At 39.5% G+C, this 17283-nt stretch overlaps 1 protein-coding gene across 2 annotated transcripts; it reads left to right on the forward strand.

Moving 5' to 3' along the window:
- The first annotated feature begins 7681 nt into the window (after positions 1-7681).
- Positions 7682-16565, forward strand: gnb3b (guanine nucleotide binding protein (G protein), beta polypeptide 3b). 2 transcript variants are annotated; one of them, XM_035992917.1, is made up of 10 exons: positions 7682-7967; positions 11015-11133; positions 11902-12047; positions 13020-13083; positions 13929-14085; positions 14233-14299; positions 14788-14989; positions 15220-15436; positions 15538-15748; positions 15785-16565. In XM_035992917.1, the coding sequence occupies exons 2-9, from the start codon at positions 11065-11067 to the stop codon at positions 15642-15644; spliced, it is 1029 nt and encodes a 342-aa protein (XP_035848810.1). In that variant the 5' UTR covers positions 7682-7967; positions 11015-11064; the 3' UTR covers positions 15645-15748; positions 15785-16565. The 2 variants fall into 2 exon arrangements, with proteins under 2 accessions (XP_035848810.1, XP_035848811.1); XM_035992918.1 differs by having other exon boundaries at positions 15538-15727.
- The last annotated feature ends 718 nt before the right edge of the window (positions 16566-17283 follow it).

The raw sequence follows: 17283 nt of genomic DNA on the forward strand, positions 1-17283 counted from the left end.
ACAACCTCAAATCATATCAAGTAACAAAGTCCAGTTATGATTGACACTTGTCCATTATAACTAGAGTGTATTTTGGAAACAACGCAAGCAGCAGGGAAAATGTTTTTGTCTTTACGTTTCTGTGTTAAGGAGAAGGTGGAAGCTGAAAAATCAGTGCTGAAAAATAGTACTACCAATATCTGTTTTTGTTGATATACTCCCAAAAAGATGCTGAAATGATCTATCATCAAGTATCAGAAGTATCAGATTGTAACGATAATGAATCACCTGTAAGAGATTGTATAACTGTCAAGAAAGTAAAAGTATGCAAAGCGGGAGACTGGGAGCACTGTGGGGTTACATGTGTATCTGTGCCTTATACAACCTAAATAATTTATCATGTTTCTACATGATTCTGCTTTTGTTTTATAAATCAGGGATTCAAGATAACTATTAATGTTGTAATTAATTTTTTTACTTGTGCAATTAGCTTTTTAGCAATGATAGATAATAGATGTTTATTAACTGTACAGCGCAGGATGTCAGTTGTCCGTGAGAACGTGATATATGTAAGGGATAATCACCTCAAGGCAGGGCAATAAACAGTTTGATATGCCCAGCTTGTGGACAGCTTAACCTTCCACAAGCCGGGCATATCAAACTGTTTATTGCCCTGCCTTGAGGTGATTATCCCGTTTGTTCTACTTCTTGCTTGCCAACATAATAAAACAATTCAAATACTTTAATAATTATGCTTTTTCTTATTCGTATTGCATGCTTATTAAATGTATACTCTGTTTGAGTTCATCTCCCTCAAAAAGTAGTCCCCTTTAGAACTACGGTGAATAACGTTAGCTCAGCTGTAGCTAATTAGTTTCTATAGCAACCACAGTCCGGGTCAGTTGTCACTGTCAGTCTATCCTTAGCGTCTTTCGTCTCGTTGTTTTGGTTTTAATTTTAACTGTGTTGATTCAGTCTCCAGCTGCAGCAGCGGCTAAAGAGCCAGATGTGTTTCTCAGGAGTTGGTGGAGACAAAGCTAAAAGAGAGAGAGAGTATTGATACAAAAAGATGTAAACCAACTCATACAGTGTGACTCAATTTAATAAATGAATAAAACAACTCATCTTCATGAAACATGATATGATGGTTTGTTGTCTGTGATGGGTTAGGGTTAGGGTTTGGGGTTAGGGTTAGGGGTTGTCTGTCCTCTCATCCTTGTTGGCCAGCAGGTGACACTGCTAACACAAGAGACCTCCAGTCAACCTGCAGCCACCTTTAGGTGGAAGAGCAACTAAAGTAGATTGTTTTTTCACAATAAATGCATCAGAGGCATAGGCGTTATTTACGGGGATGGAGGGGGGTTACAACCCCCCGAATAATCAAAACTGGCCGGGGTAATGAAGTTAAAGAGTTTTAATGCTGTGGCAAGCAAAAAAAATGTGTTAAGATAAGCATAATTCCTTTAAAAATAACATGTGTAAGGTTTTGAATCTGCAGAAAGTTTTGAACAATACAGCAGATTAATTAATTAATAATAATATTGTTTACATGAATAAAGACATTTGCATGCAGAAAAGGCACCAGTTGTTGCAGAAAAATTCACCAGAATGTAGGAAATGAAGCGTTTGATGCATAAAATTTTCTGGGGGACGACCACCAGACATCCTGCACTGTAAAAAAGGTTTTTCATTTTTTGTCAGCATGCATGTTATTTCATGTTGTGTTGACAAAAACAAAATTCATCCAAGGGACTTGAAACATTGCGTTGTTCTGACTATTGTAATTGCAAGTTGCCAGTTTATATTAGTTGTTATAAAAACGTGGTAATTAGTTGTAAAGACTTAGCATAGTTGTTAGGAAAACTTGATATTAGTTGTTCTAAAAACTTGGGAATTAGTTGGAGGGACAAATTATTTACCTTCAACTATTATTGTTACATTGGACGCACAATCCAGAAAGAGTTGTTCAACTCAAAATAATTCATGCAACTAGTTCGTTATTTTAAGTTGATACAACTAATCACTTTTTACAGTGTGGTTATAATTTCTCCCCCCTAATGTTGACACAAACGCTTTTGCTAGATAGGTGGAGATCATTAGTAACATTTATATTAAAAACTTTTGAAAGCAACCTAGTTCCTCTTTAATTTTATGATTTACTTCAACATTTTTTCAGACAAATCCAATCAAATTCAACTTTATTAATTATAGAAAGAAATGCATTTGTTGGGTGTACAACAAAATACAAAGAAGCAGTGCAAAACTACACAAGTACACAAGTAGAACAACAGAGAAAAACCATAAAAGGAACATGAACATGAAACAATACTTTAACTTCTCACCTCTAGCTTTTTTCATTCTAGTTTTTTTCTCACAGAATAATTCCGCCTGACAAAAAATGTCTTTGCACTTCACCTATTAAAAAACAAGTCTCAAATCTCCCCCTGAGGTTTCATCTCTCCTTCGTCTTCCATGTCATCTCATCCACTTCCTTTCTTGTAGAAGAAGCCAAACGGTTTGTACTCCTTCTTCCCTCCTGAGCTCGTTACCACAGGGAGTTATCAGGAAGTCAGCCATCCCTCTTGTGTCACAGGTCATTAGCCTGGATTACAGGCCGACACTTAGTGAGAGAGAGAGAGGGAATGGAGCAGTGGTGTAGTCTACGTGATACGCAGGTATACAGAGTATACCCACTTGGAAAGGTCAAGGATTTCCATATACCCACTTGCAAAAACACAAGGATAACATTACGTAACGATGACTGTTTTGTGAGAGAACTTTCACACTAACGTTCATAAATTCACCCCGTCTGTGTTATGAATTGCCTAGGAACAACAACAACAGTTGCTTGGCGGTCATTCTCTGCGCAAATTTGAAATGAACTAATGTGAATCACTGAAGTAGATATATGAAACGAAAGCAAATTTAAACTACACTCTTTCAGTGTTTTGGTAAGCCTGCCCTTAAAGCTACTGCCGCTTCGACTGACACTGCAGCAGACGTTAAGGTTACAAAAACTATAGAAAATGAGCCATGAGGCTGATGCTTTACACGGTTGTGTTACAAAAAAAAACGATGGGGTTAGCACTCTGGGACGCGTCACCCTGATGACAACTTGACATTAACCAGGATGACATTACCAGAAGATGTCTTTGTCATGACAACTTGACATTAAATTTCTTGGAGTGTCCTTATTAAGACAACTTGACATTAAACATCCTGGTTAATGACATAAAAACATAAACATTTATGACACGTTCATGACAGTGTCATGTCATAGTTATGACAGTGTCATGTCACGATTATGTCGATACCTTCAAGTAAAGTGTTACTGACATATTCAACGTTTGTCTTTTCAGACTTCTACATAGTGCTCAAATCATTTAGCTATAGTCTCCAGTAAATATCCCTTCTCTGAAATTAGATTAACTATTTTTTACATTCATGTAGAACGCAAAATATATACACCGTTATTTAAAGATTTCTAAAAGGTGTGTTTATGATTTACATTCAAAAACAGTCTGAATTTGCATTTATGCAAAGGAAATAACCACTTTAAAGGTTCACAATTTGTCATGTCTGTCTTGAATCCAACATTATACATTCAAAGTTCTGCATGCTGCAATCATTCCTCCTGTTAAAATTGGCCATTTAAAGACCCTTTCCTAACTGAAATAGATGTGGGACACAATCATATATGAAATACTAGGCAGTATGTACTGATTTGACTTTAATGTGAAAACTGTGCTTTGATAACTGCTAGAAACATTTATGATGTTGTAAGATATAAGTCAGAAGACGTTGAGAAGTGGATTGGACTTCAGTGCCTTGCTTGAGGAAACTTTTAACAGAACGCATGATTCACAAAACCTTTCATTCATTAAACCTGTGCACGTCTGACTAATGAATGAACCACGCAGCCAACCAGAGCTGCATAGCAGTAATATGGCCTCATGATGTCAGCAGGCTTGATCTCAAAACCCGTTGCATCAATTACTAAAAATAGTCACGATGCGAGGTGAGGCTTAATCTAAAAAGTCCCTATTAGATTAGGCCATCAAACCTCACCGACGATCTCAGCATGATGATGATGTCGCTGGATTAGCAGGATATTCAGCCAATGAGGATGAGACCTGTGGCTTAGAGCTGCAGTGTATAGTAACTATATGCTACATTACCGGCGCAGAGAGGTTCACATGTTCCAAGTTATTTCATGTTTTTTTGCTGTCAGCTAGAGATTAAGATGAAATTCTCTTCTTGAAAGTGAGAATGTTGGCTGAAGACCACGTTTGAGGTTTTAATGTTCTGACGAGCATTAACACAGAACTGCAGAACTCATTCTTCATATCGCCTGATCTTGTCAATGACTTGTTCAGCAAATGTCATTACCCCTGAGGTTTCTAACCTGGCATAAAGTTCAGTTGTATTATTACAAAAAATACACGGGTGTCTATGACAAAGCATTCATTTTCAAAGACTCAGCAAACATTATGATGTGGAAATTAAATCGGCATTAAAATATTGTCCTAATATTTAGACTAAGTTTTATTTTATAATTCTGTGGTTTTGTGTCTGCTGCACTGCTCTCTTTCATCTTCCTTCTGTTTAACAAGTGACCTAACAACTTATGTTAGCTCTTCACCAACTTGTGACCCAAAGCAGGAAATAAAACCTCTACCTCTGGATATGTAAGTGATGTGTCTGTGCTATCGTTTAAGGGGTCTTCAACATTTTTTAAGCCAAGGATACTTTAACTGAAATAGAGACAGAGCAGGGACCCCCTACTACATATATTGTATAAAATGAAGTTGCATATTAAACTGGGCCTACAATAACTTGTAGGGCGGCCTAAAGCTTTTATACATACTTTTTTTTTTGCATAGATTACTAAGGTATTAAAATAGCCTAATAATCGTTGCCATGATTTTATAAATCATGTTTTAATGTTACACATACATGTGGCAGAGTAAATCCTTAGGATAAACTGTATCTGTGGATGGCCTTATTGACTACCTTACCTATAGGCCAGTAAGCAGTGGGTTTTGGTCGTCTGACCCAGTTTAATATTTCGGTTCACTTTCTCTTATCAACCTTGTTTCCAGACGTATCAGGCAGCAAAATATTCTCTCATAAATGCCACTAAAACTACCTGCTTAGCACCTAGCAACAGACGGACAAAGTCAGACACTTACATAGAGGGGCAATTAGCAGCTGAAGAGACAGATATTTCATTAACGAGTTGGTGGAGACCAAAAACAGAGCTACAATAGAGAATATTGGACCCTAAATACATCAGGTGCACACAAACATGGCTCTAAATAATGGTTACTTTTATTTGTATATCACTACTGGATCAAGACATGCAATTAATGATGCCGTGTGACAGAACACATGCTGTATTACTGTTACTGAGTACGATTCTGTGACAATGTATGATTTAGAAATTCCTCTGACGTATCGTCCGGTGTTTCCTGTGTTTTGACAGAAGTTAGAGCAACTAGCGGGGTTAAATGTTTTATGATGTCATCGATACCAACGACGACCAAATGTAACGGACCATTACCTTGAATACAATTACAGATTTCTCTGGGTTTGAACCTTACAAAGTACACACTACAGCAAAATATATCAAATAAGTCGTTTTCAGATGTTTTTAATGTGGTAATGTTACATATTATACCTTTAACTTGAAATGAATAAAACTGATATATTAAGTTAAGTTAATGAAAAAATAGTTGATTTCACTAACTTACTGTTTTATGTTAAATATTTATGGTATCAATAATACGATACGATACAACTTTAACTTAACTTTTTTTTGTCAGTTTAACCTAAAACACATTTTGCGTTCCCAAGCAGCTCTGCTCAAAAACAAAAAAAGAACACAGAGAGTTAGACAACAATTGCACATATAGTACAAACATGAAGACACATCAACAGCCATGACAAAAAAACATGTTTCATGATATCCTCGGATCCAGATCTTAATTGGCAGCAGATTGATTTTGGTTTAGCAACAGGATAGACTGATGTATAAAAGAGTTCTTGAGCCTGTTGTACATAAACGAAGGGACTCTAAATTGCCTGTTAGAAGGCAGAAGATGCTGCATGGAGTCAGAAAAGATGCTGTTAGCAAGCCTGATGTTGTGAATATGTTACATTCCATTCTCCAAAAACTCTGAACAAAGCCTCATTCAGGCTTTATTCAAACTGCGTGAACCTACCTTAAACCAATCCTCATACTCTATGGAGCCTCTTTCTTATCCATCTACTCTCACGTCTTTGAAGTGAATGGAGCGATTGTTAGAAAATGTATATAGTCTTGTGTGTCTCATTGAACCTTTAGGACATTGTGAACTGAACCCTGCTTTGTGTCGCTTTGTTCTCCAAGATCTCGTAACTCCTTTCAGAATCAACTGGTGAACCGAGGTGAAGCCAGTAGATGATGGGATACAAACCACAAAACAACCGTGATTGGATTGTATCACTATAGGTAAACTGTTGCCAGATCAGCAGGCTGCATTACATCATCATTTCAACCCCAACCTTCATCCTGCTATTGAGTCATTGAGAAAGACACAGGATCTCTACCAGCTGCAGGATGTCACTGTGTAGCTGATCCTGACCTGTGACCTCCCCATGTAGGTAACATCACACAGATTATTACCCATGTGGGGTCCCGGACCACCCACCTTTCCTAGAAGAAAATAGGAACAAGTCAGATTACAGGATGTCAAGGTGTGGGGCGGACCAAACGAGATCATCTCTCATTGGAGACCAATAACTACTCTACATCCTGTCATGGATCGACCCAAAAACCTCCCTCCTGTCCTGCTTCACTGTCTGCCTCTCCTGCGTTTGACCATTTCGAATACCAATTATTTCAAAAGTGCAGATGATATAGTCTGTAAAAAAAACATTTTTTTTGGTCGAACACTTTTAAAGGGCGAAACTCTACGTTTGACTCTTGATCCACTTGTCGTACCTGCCTTCTCTGTGGGTCAGGTGTGACGCACGTTCAGCTCTAATTCCCTAACGAGATTGCCCATCCCCGGATATCCTATCAGAGCCTGATTAACCGGGCTAAGCTCATTAGCTCTGACAAACCAATTCACCCATGTCCACCTCTGCCCCAGACTATACATCCTCGCTCCTGCATCCTGACAGAAAACATGCACTGCAATGCCAGGAATCAGAATACAATGTCACCTCTCTGTTGTCACAGGACACTGGGGACCTAAAAAATCAAAAGAACCAAAGAAATAAAAAAATAAAGTCTCATATTTATGAATCAGAGTTTGCAAATGATTCATCGTGCTTCCTTAAAACAATTCAAAGATGATTTAATGAAGCTCATTTTTACTTTGCTCTGGCTCTTAGTTTGCTGTCATTGCACCTGGAACGCATTAAAACTGGTTGCTCAAAGCATAAAACAACAGCATATTGATTCATATTTAGTTAGGTGCATGGCTGATGTGTCAGTTTCCTTCCCTCTGTGCGTCATTTTCAGGTGCGACAGGTGACATTTCTTTGCAAACCTCCACAATTATTTTCTCCTCACTCATATTCTCACATTTCACCTCCACCTGTTCCCTTTCTCTACTTCTTTTATTTCTTCACCTGATCATGTCTTTTGACCTCATAACCCCATTTTCTTCCTCCAATCGGTTTACCATCTCTCGCCATGCTCCCTCTAAATTTCTCTCTCCCTCTCCTTCCCTCTCTATTTCCATCTTTGAGCTTTATCCCTTCATCCCTTATCTCCTTCATCCCCTCCAATCCTCATCTGTTCTTCGCCGTGGAGGAAGGGACAGAGAAAGAGAGAGTTTCTCACAAGTAAGCTGCTATCAGTCTGCCGGGGGAGAGCGTCGGAGGAGCCAGGTTGTGCACCCTGGGATTGTGGAATCTAAAAAAGAGCCGGAGGTGTCTGGGACCAGGAGCTGCACAGTTGCAGAAGAAGAGAAGGACCCACGTTGTGTGTGGAAAAGGTGAGTTTCTTCTTTTATTCTTCTGTGGTTGTGCCATCTTCAGCTGCTTCCTCTGCTGTTGGAGAATATTTGGAGCTGCTGTGAAAAGCTGGGAAGCACAAATCATCTCACTTTGTGATATTTAAAAAAAAAACAGGAAGTGGACTTTTGCTTCAGTGTGCAACACAGGAAACTGATGAGGAACTTTTAGTATATTATTGGCGATTTTCTGCACATGGCTGCCTTCAAACCATGAACTATATAGCTGCATATATACTGTAGCTGCAGCTGCCGTGCATTTACAGCAATTTTGGAGAAGCATAAGCTTTCCCCCAATGTTGACTTCTGAGATGTTTTAAAATTCTTTTTATTCTTTCTAGTTTTATTTTTCATGCAAGAAGGCTTCTCCACTCCACAGGCTCCTTAACGTTTTCAAATCGGTTTCTTGCGGGTAATAGAATTAGTTTTTCCGTGTACGATTGCATCCAAAGTGATGATTCCTTAAACCCTCTGAAGGTGATCTTTGGATTGTAGGGAAGCTGCCAAAGAGGATCGGTGCCTCAGGTGTGGCAGCAGTAAGCTGCAGCCTGATCCATCACACAAGGCCAAACCTCATCCAGCTCACTTAGTTGGCCGATTTCTACGCTGCAGGATCCGTGTAGCTTGGGTTGATGTTGTTTCTTACTGACACAAACACATTTTCAATTGTTTTTGGAATTCTGATGTTTTTTAGCTTTAGAAAATAGGGTTACACTTTACTTGAAGGTATCTACATAAAAGTGACATGACACTGTCATGAACGTATCATAAACATTATAAACAAGACATAAACGTTTATGACATAACGCTTCTTTTAGTAAGTGTCATTCGGTTTTTGTCATGACAAGTTATGGTTAGGGTTAGGGTTAGGGTTCATGTGTCGTGACAGTGTCATGTGTTCATGACAGTGTCATGTCACTCTTATGTAGATACCTTCAAGTAAAGTGTTACCGAAAATAGTTTCACTTGAGAGTGGAGACATGTATGTGTGAGAGCACAAATGCACCATCTTTTCCATCAAATAACAGAAGGGGAGAGTAGAGGAGGAGCTGCTGATGTTTGACTATAACAGACCCTCCACATCTCTCGCTCTCTCTCTCTCTCTCTCTCTCTCTCTCTCTCTCTCTCTCTCTCTCTCTCTCTCTCTCGCTCTCTCTCTCTCTCTCTGATCCCAAGGTAAAGAGCAGTCAGTAATCGGATGACAGGAGATTTGACCGGTAAAGCTTCCTTTAAGATCTCCTGCCCAGGATTTAAAGTCCTGTAGCAGCCCACCCCAACACTTGTGCTCAACCTTCAACTCGTCTGTTTAAATGATCTTTTGATTTGATTGTGCAAGACACATACTGTGTATGTAGGGCTGCGACTTTGCATTCGAAATTATTCTTTTGATTGATTTTGCCATTACTTTTTTAAGTGTTCAGTGAATGAAATGTCAGAAAACAAGTGGAAAATGCCATCACAATTTGCCGAGGTGACGTGTTAAAGTTGCTTGTTTTGTCCACTGAAGATCTTAAAACGTAAAGATATCAAATGTATGATATCAAACAGAGAAAAGCCGCACATCCTCACATTTGAGAAGCTGCGTGATGACTAAATTAATGAATCGATGATTCCTTTTCAAATTGTTTCACCATTTTCTCTAAAAGTTTAAACTTCTCCCCGTGTCCCCACAAACTGCAGCATTGAATCACATCTTTAGATGAAAATTAGTAACTTAAATGAACGTAATAATGCAAGAAAGGGTGGAGCATTTAGTTAACAACTGGTTGAAGTTCCTTGTTTATTTTCTGTAACATAACAATTTTTTGCATTTTGTCAACCACGCATGCATGTCCTTGACTGATGCGCTAGTCATTTTCCCTATTGAGCATCAACAATCATCCTTAGTGGAGAGTTTTAAATGAGTTACTTTGTCAAATGAGCAGAATTGTGCACGGATGCTTTTGGGGTTAAAAAGGCCAGACGTCAGTATCCTATTACAGAGTATTAGGCACTGACGTTCTGTACGCAGGGCTTGAAATGAAAATGAAGTTGAAGTAAAGAAACCAGTCAGTTAGGACAGACAGCGAGGGCATTTAATACGAGGAGTAAAAGGTTTAGAAACACAGCCATTTGACTTTCTTCCTAACAAGCCTCTACCCCCCCAAAAAAAGAGTTGATCTCACAAAGCTGATGTTAATTACCAAACAATTACAAATCATCATCATGAAAGTTGAATTCCATCTGAATAATGATGGACGAAAAATTGCGTTAGATCTCTCGAAATGAGAATTGTCAAAACACCACCACGAGATGAGCTGGTCCGAAGTTCTTTGAGATAAATAACCCTAAAGTGCAATGTCAGATTCAGTTAATAAAAGTGACGTTTGATTAATCTATATTGAACGTTAAAGCTCAGCTGTGTAACTCTAGAAATTCACTGACACAGTTCGGGGAGCTGTTTTTTTTTGCAACCCATTCATATACATTTAGAAAAGTCTAAATTAGATTTTGGCTCCCCTTTTCACTTCCTTCCCTTCTTTTGCTTCTGTCCTTCGCAACAGGTGTTCTTCTCTTCTCTTTCCAAATCCTGTCTCTGCTACATCTATGTATACTTTGCTAGTCTTTGGGCAATCTTTCCTTTCTGTTTCTTTTATTTCTTTCCTACCATGGTCAGTATTTTTTTCCTTCACATTCGTGTCACCGTTTTTCTCTGTACAGTACATCATAGCTGGACCAGCGTGAGAGCTAATAACGGTATTACAACTTTGGGTTTAGGGAGGGATTAAACCTGTCAGGTATGTGTCTAATCTTTGCCCCAGATTTGATGTTGTAACAGCAACCCATGTGTTCCAGATCAAGGTGTCAGGGTTCCTGAGTGATGCACAGCCTGGTCCACGGTGAACCTCTGCTGAACCTGTACTGTATCGTACAATAGTCGGGGAAACACAGTGTTGGCCCAGAGGCAGTACATTCCTAATTAACACATTGCATTGTCTTCTCTTCTTTATTCCCGTCCTCTCTCTCTTTGGCCCTCTTTCCTGTTTCAGAGTGACAGTTTTCTTCTTCCCGTCAGTAACATCCCCTAGCAAACGTCGCCATGGCAGCTGAGAAAGCTGAAATGGATGCCCTGAAAAAGGAGTGCGATGGCCTCCGTACAAAGATTGAGGTGAGCAACTTGACACACACAGTGCTTCCTGATGAAGGTGGTTCAAAAGACCCCTTAAGTTTACCTGGAACTCTTTTCCAGATAATCACCAAAATTGGAGATACATGGTTTTCATTGGACAGTGACAATAGGTCAAATATGTGTGTATATACACTGTATATATATATATATATATATATATATATATATATATATATATATATATATATATAGAAAAGCAACTCCATAGTATCTAGTATTTTTTTTTTAAAGAAATTAAATTATCTTTTTAATCTGGCTTTTAATTTGGAGTAATATTATAGCCTTAACTTTTAATTTTTATGAATTTGTATTATTTTCATCCCTGGTGTTTATTTCATTAATATTTTCATTAATGATAGTTTTTATTTGACATTGTATTGTTGTGTTGTTGTCGTTTTTAGTCATGCAAAATTATATTTATTGTTCATTTTTTAATTTTTTTTTTTGTTTGTTTCACTGTTGGTGTGTGAGGCACTTTGGGCTGCATGTTTGTATGCAAGCTGCTGTCACTTCCATTACTTATCCTCATGCCTTTAAAACATTAAGTTTAAATGGCTTACAACAACAACATCTGTTAATGTGTCATCTTTTAATTGAGCCTGCATTACACAATCCTGATGAACTCAACTTCAAACTGCACATTGGGAGGAAATCTAGTTTGCAGTTTACCTTCCTTACTGTTCCTTGTTCTTCTTTCTCCTCTCTGTTGTTTCACACCAACATGTAATCCCCCCGTGTGACCACCAGGCGGCCCGTAAGGCTGTGAATGACGGCACCATGGCAACAGCAGCAGGAGGGGCGTCCGAGGTGGGCCGAGTCCAGCTCAAGAAAAGGAAGGACCTCAAGGGTCACCTGGCTAAAATCTATTCGCTGCACTGGTCTACTGACAGCAAGTGAGGATGGGAGGGTGGACAGGAGTCTCTCTGCCGCCGAACACTACAGTTTTAAAAAGACTTTTCCAATGCACAGGCACAACATTATCAATGGCTCTGTTCAAGTGTCCCAGTAAACCATGATAGGGTGACAGTGAGCCAGCATGCACAATACCAGGACCCTGAAACTCAGGCTTATTTTACAATATTCCTCTAAAGGCAGAAATGATCTGAATGGTTCAGTCAAGTATCTGTGGAAGGCCCTCCATTCCCCATTTTGGACACACACAGACATACAGAATTAAAGAATGAAAAAAGAAAGCAAGAACTTTTGTCATAACATAATTTTTCTTTTCACTTACTGGACTGGGTAGCTACAGACTAGAATGCGTAGTTTAAATGTGGAAGCTTCAGAAAAGCCGCACTAGATAATGTTTCTTCCCTGTATTCATTCACCTGTCAGATAGAGACTGTCCTGCCCTCAACAAAAAGGCCCGCATAAGTCGTTTGTTCAAGCAGCAATTACGACTCATATCTACGGTAATAACGGTGGCTCCCTCAAGTGGCCAAAGTAGTTATGCTGGACAGAAAGCAGAGAGGAGAGCGACAACATTAATGACGTGTTTAAAACCGTCGTGACAGTTACGTTGTCTGGTTTAGATATGAAGTCGTATTTCCTGCCACCTTAGGGGTGCTAATTTATGAAACGCTTCTGTGTATCGTTGTACGGTTTGGAGGACTTGTTGGTCAGATTATTTTTGTAAGTTTGTCTCCAACAACATTTACGGAGCTTAGGATCCAATATACTAACATTTAAGAAACAGGTATCCAATTATTAAGACAAGATAGACTTTATTGATGATGAGGAGCAGTACTGCCTGCAACACGAGACTCTGCTCTCTGGCATCTGACCTACAACGTTGTCTTCATTTAAAAACAAATTAATAATGATTTCTTCAAACATAGACGGTGACTTTCTCGTCTCTCTCACAGGACAATGGTCAGTGCATCACAGGATGGCAAGCTTCTCGTCTGGGACTGCTACACAGGGAACAAGGTAAGATCACATCACTGTAAACAACGTACCACGAAATTCACAGTAAATAACTGGCAGCAATTGACAAGTTCATTCAACCTTTATTTATACTCCAGAGAGAGAGATCATCGAGGGGCGGCCCTCATTTACAATGACATTGAGTCGATTACAAAGACAAAGAAAGGGAAGAAAAAAAATACAGAAAAGGAAGCAAAACCATCATAAGAACATAGAAAGCCTCTAAAACGTTCCGAATCGGATTTTTGATAAACAAATTAGGACAACCAGGATGTAGTAACAAGCAGCATAGTGTTAGTGCTTTGATTTCATTTACAGAAACAATAATATAACTGTAAAATAAAACACAGCAAGTTACTGTACATAATTGTTACTGTGATTTTATACAGTATATTGTTGATGATTGTGATCAGCTCAATGATTACCAAGGGCCACCCGTAATCTGAGGACGCAGAAATTTGCTGAATTTTCCCGCAGATTTTCAGCAGATTTTGAATAAATTAAAATAAAACCTAGAATGTTAACACATCTCAACCCAAGCAGACAAATAGACGCCAGATTCTGCAGATTTTCATTCAGGAACAAAGCTGGGGGAAGAAATCTGCAGATTCTGTTTGGGTTTGATAATTACTGTAATTTCCGATTGAATACACAGTATTCTACTGTGAAACAGTATACAATAATTTACTGTGCACAAACACAGTAAATGACTGTGGATTTCTTAGGCATTTTTATTTATTTTTTTACAGAGTACAGCCTTTAAAGACTGGTTTCCAATGCAGGTTGTACCCTTATATGTGAAGGAGGCTGTAAATCAACTAAAAACAAACTAAATTTCCATTTCCCAGTTGGTTGCTGTCCCACTAAAGTCAGCTTGGGTGATGAGCGTCGCCTTCGCCCCCTCCGGTAACCTGGTGGCCAGCGGCGGTCTGGATAACATGTGCACAGTGTACAACATCAAGGCTGCCAGCCCCAAGACCCTCAGGGAGCTGGACGCACACACAGGTGAGGATGACATCCGCCGGCGGCATTTTGTCTCCTCACTGAAAACATGCACTCAGGGAAACATCAAAATGAAAGATGACGTTACATAAAAGATTAACATAAATGAGTTGATGTTCAGTCGGACTGAGATGTTCATTTCCCACCCAGGTTACCTGTCTTGCGCTCGTTTCCTTAGCGACACTGAGATCCTCACAGCCTCCGGCGACACCACCTGGTGAGTTTATCGTCGATCCTTGTCAGCTGGAAACATCTGCAAAATGTCATGTTTTTAATCCCAAACTGCTCCCCTGGTTGTGGCTATTTCCTGACGAATCAAATCCACTCAGTTAAAAGCTCAAAGAGATCCATTTTGTTCTCTTTGGCCGCACCTGTGGCCAAGCAGTAATTGCAGGTCTAGATCTCACTTCTGAGCGAGCCAAACACGCTGTGTTCCGTCAGTCTGTTGGCAGTTGCCTTCTTCTAAACGTCAAATTTGTTTACTGCTTCACGATCCTCATAGTTTGGTTGTTGTCACAGGTCAGATATGAAACGAACCCGAGGAAAACTTACTCAAAAGCGGCATTTATAAATGAATATTCACAACAACAAAAAAGGAAACCTGATCCAAAGAAGTCAGGCCCAATAATGATTAGACCCAAATGTGTTTGATCCTTTTCATTCTCTCCTTGCACTCATAACGCTCTTCCTCCCTCTCCTCTCCAGCTGTCTGTGGGACCTGGAGACTGGCAAGCAGAAGGTCATCTTCACCAACCACATTGGAGACTGCATGTCGCTGGCTCTCTCCGCCGACATGAACACCTTCATCTCTGGAGCCTGTGACTCTCTGGCCAAGCTGTGGGACCTGAGGGAAGGGACCTGCAAGCAGACCTTCTCCGGACACAGCAGCGACATCAATGCCATCAATGTGAGCAGGGCTTTAAATTCACTTTTTTGTTTTGTTTATCACCAGCCAACATGGCTAGTAGATTTTCAAAGTTACCAGCCAATCAGATTTTCAAAGTTACCAGTTGAGTTGATCGCGATATTTGATCTCAGCGCTAGATGAGAGAAATTCCCACACATTGGACCTTCAAAATCAGCGCCACACATGAATACAAACACAAGCTTTTTCTTCTTCTTCTCTCCCCGCCTCAGTATATGCCCAATGGACAATGCTTCATCACAGGCTCCGACGACTGCTCCTGCAAGATGTACGACATTCGCTCCGACCAGGAGGTGGTGAACTACCAGGACTCCACCCTGAACTCGGGCGTCACGTCTGTAGCTCTGTCCAACTCAGGCCGCCTTATCTTTGCCGGCTACGATGACTTCAACTGCCACATCTGGGACTCACTGAAGGGAGAGAAAGTTGGTGAGTGGGGGTCGATTTATTCAGGTTTTCATGATAAATAAATGTAGAAAAACATAACAAACCATTTCTTTTCTATACCCTCTCCTGCTCTCCTCCCCCAGGTGTGCTGTCCGGTCATGACAACAGGGTGAGCTGCACCGGCGTCCCCGATGACGGTATGGGCGTCTGCACAGGATCCTGGGACAGCTTCCTCAAACTGTGGAACTGAGGCATCCCGGCGGAGGAAAACACCGGGCGAGGGAGAGGAGGAGGAGGAGAGGAAGAGGAGGAAAGGGGTGAAGATAGAGAGAAAAATAAACAAATGAGGTCGGAAGATATTTTGGCGCCGTTGTTTTGAGCGCAGATCTTCCTCTCTTTCTCTCTCCCTCTCTACTTCTTCCTCGTTCACGTATGCAAAACATGAGAGGCTGCGAATGAGACACATTGTATAAATGGCATCAGGGAAACAGCGCATGATGCATCCCGTTGTATGTACAAGAGAGTTTTATTGTTGTCGGGATGATTTAAAACACTTTAAAATATAAAAAAAAAAAATTAAAAAATAGCACATTATTCAGAATGATTACCGAGCAGAAAATAAGCTCTTATTGAGAATGTCAATTAAACACAAATAGATTTTTGACAATACAAAAAGAGAAAGAACACTTGAATATTGAAAATAAGGCTGTAGGATTACAGATTTATTTTTATTGTCTTTGACCTGTAAAAGAGCCCTGCACTTATATAGATGAAAGATTGGCATGTACATTTATTTGTATTTTATAGTTCTAACACATTAGGATGAAGAGTTGATGTACAGCGTCTTTATTTCTTCTTCATTTTTTTTTCTGGGTCTGCACATATCTGTCTAGAGTGTATGTGTATGGTAATAGAGATGGCTGCCGCTGTTCCCCCCCCCCCCCCCGTCTCACCGTGAAAATTCGACGACCCAGTACCCAGATGAATAAAGGCTAGAAGGTGGAGCCAGGCTGGCGGTCTGACCTGTAAAAACACACTCTGTACAGACCTGTAAACTTCATTTTTCTCCCCTGGGTTCAGCTGCATTTTGCACTCGTGCAGTTCCTCTGTAAAAAGACAAAATGTTTGTTGAAAATCTTTCTAATAAACATAGATATCTGCATTAACACCATGTCAGAGTCTGTGTGTTTTTGTGTGTTAAGGGCCTCGGGTTAAATTTGACCCGTTTTCAAAGTTTTTAATATCAGAAATATGGGTTTCTTTCAACCAAATTGCACAAAAATAACATGGATGTACGTTGTATAGAACCCATACAACATTTACAAAAAATAATGATTATTTACATTCAGTTTTGGGTGTTTCATTCAATTTCATAGCATTTACAAAAATGTTTAAATGGTTTCAAAACCATGTCCTGACTGAACTTTAACAGTCTGTGATCCACTCAACATCCTCTGTTCTTAACTAATAGTCAAAAGAATTCATAATTTCTGCTTTTTTTAACTTAAAAATTTGATATAATGTCATGCACTGTAAATTAGGTTTAATGACCATGAATTAAAAAAAACATTAAAAAAAAGTGACAAAATGTTTTTTAAAAAAACGTCAAAAACATCAAAAAAAGAGACAAAAACGTCGGGAAAAGCGCCAAAAAAAAGTTCAATTTCAATAATGACCCCGAAGGACAACAAGTTCATGGTCAGCAGGAAGACAACACAAGAGTTAAATATGACGTGAAAGAATTACGCTTAAGTTAAGTTATTTTCTACACATTTACTGTACTGTACATATGGGAAACATTCGCTCCTGCAGCTGCAGCTCTTGAGCTCTGAAAGACACATTTGGCCAACACACATCAGCAGCATGACTCACACCTGCACACAACAGCA

Source organism: Sander lucioperca, chromosome 16 (genome assembly GCF_008315115.2).
Source record: "Sander lucioperca isolate FBNREF2018 chromosome 16, SLUC_FBN_1.2, whole genome shotgun sequence".
Lineage (NCBI taxonomy): Eukaryota > Metazoa > Chordata > Actinopteri > Perciformes > Percidae > Sander > Sander lucioperca.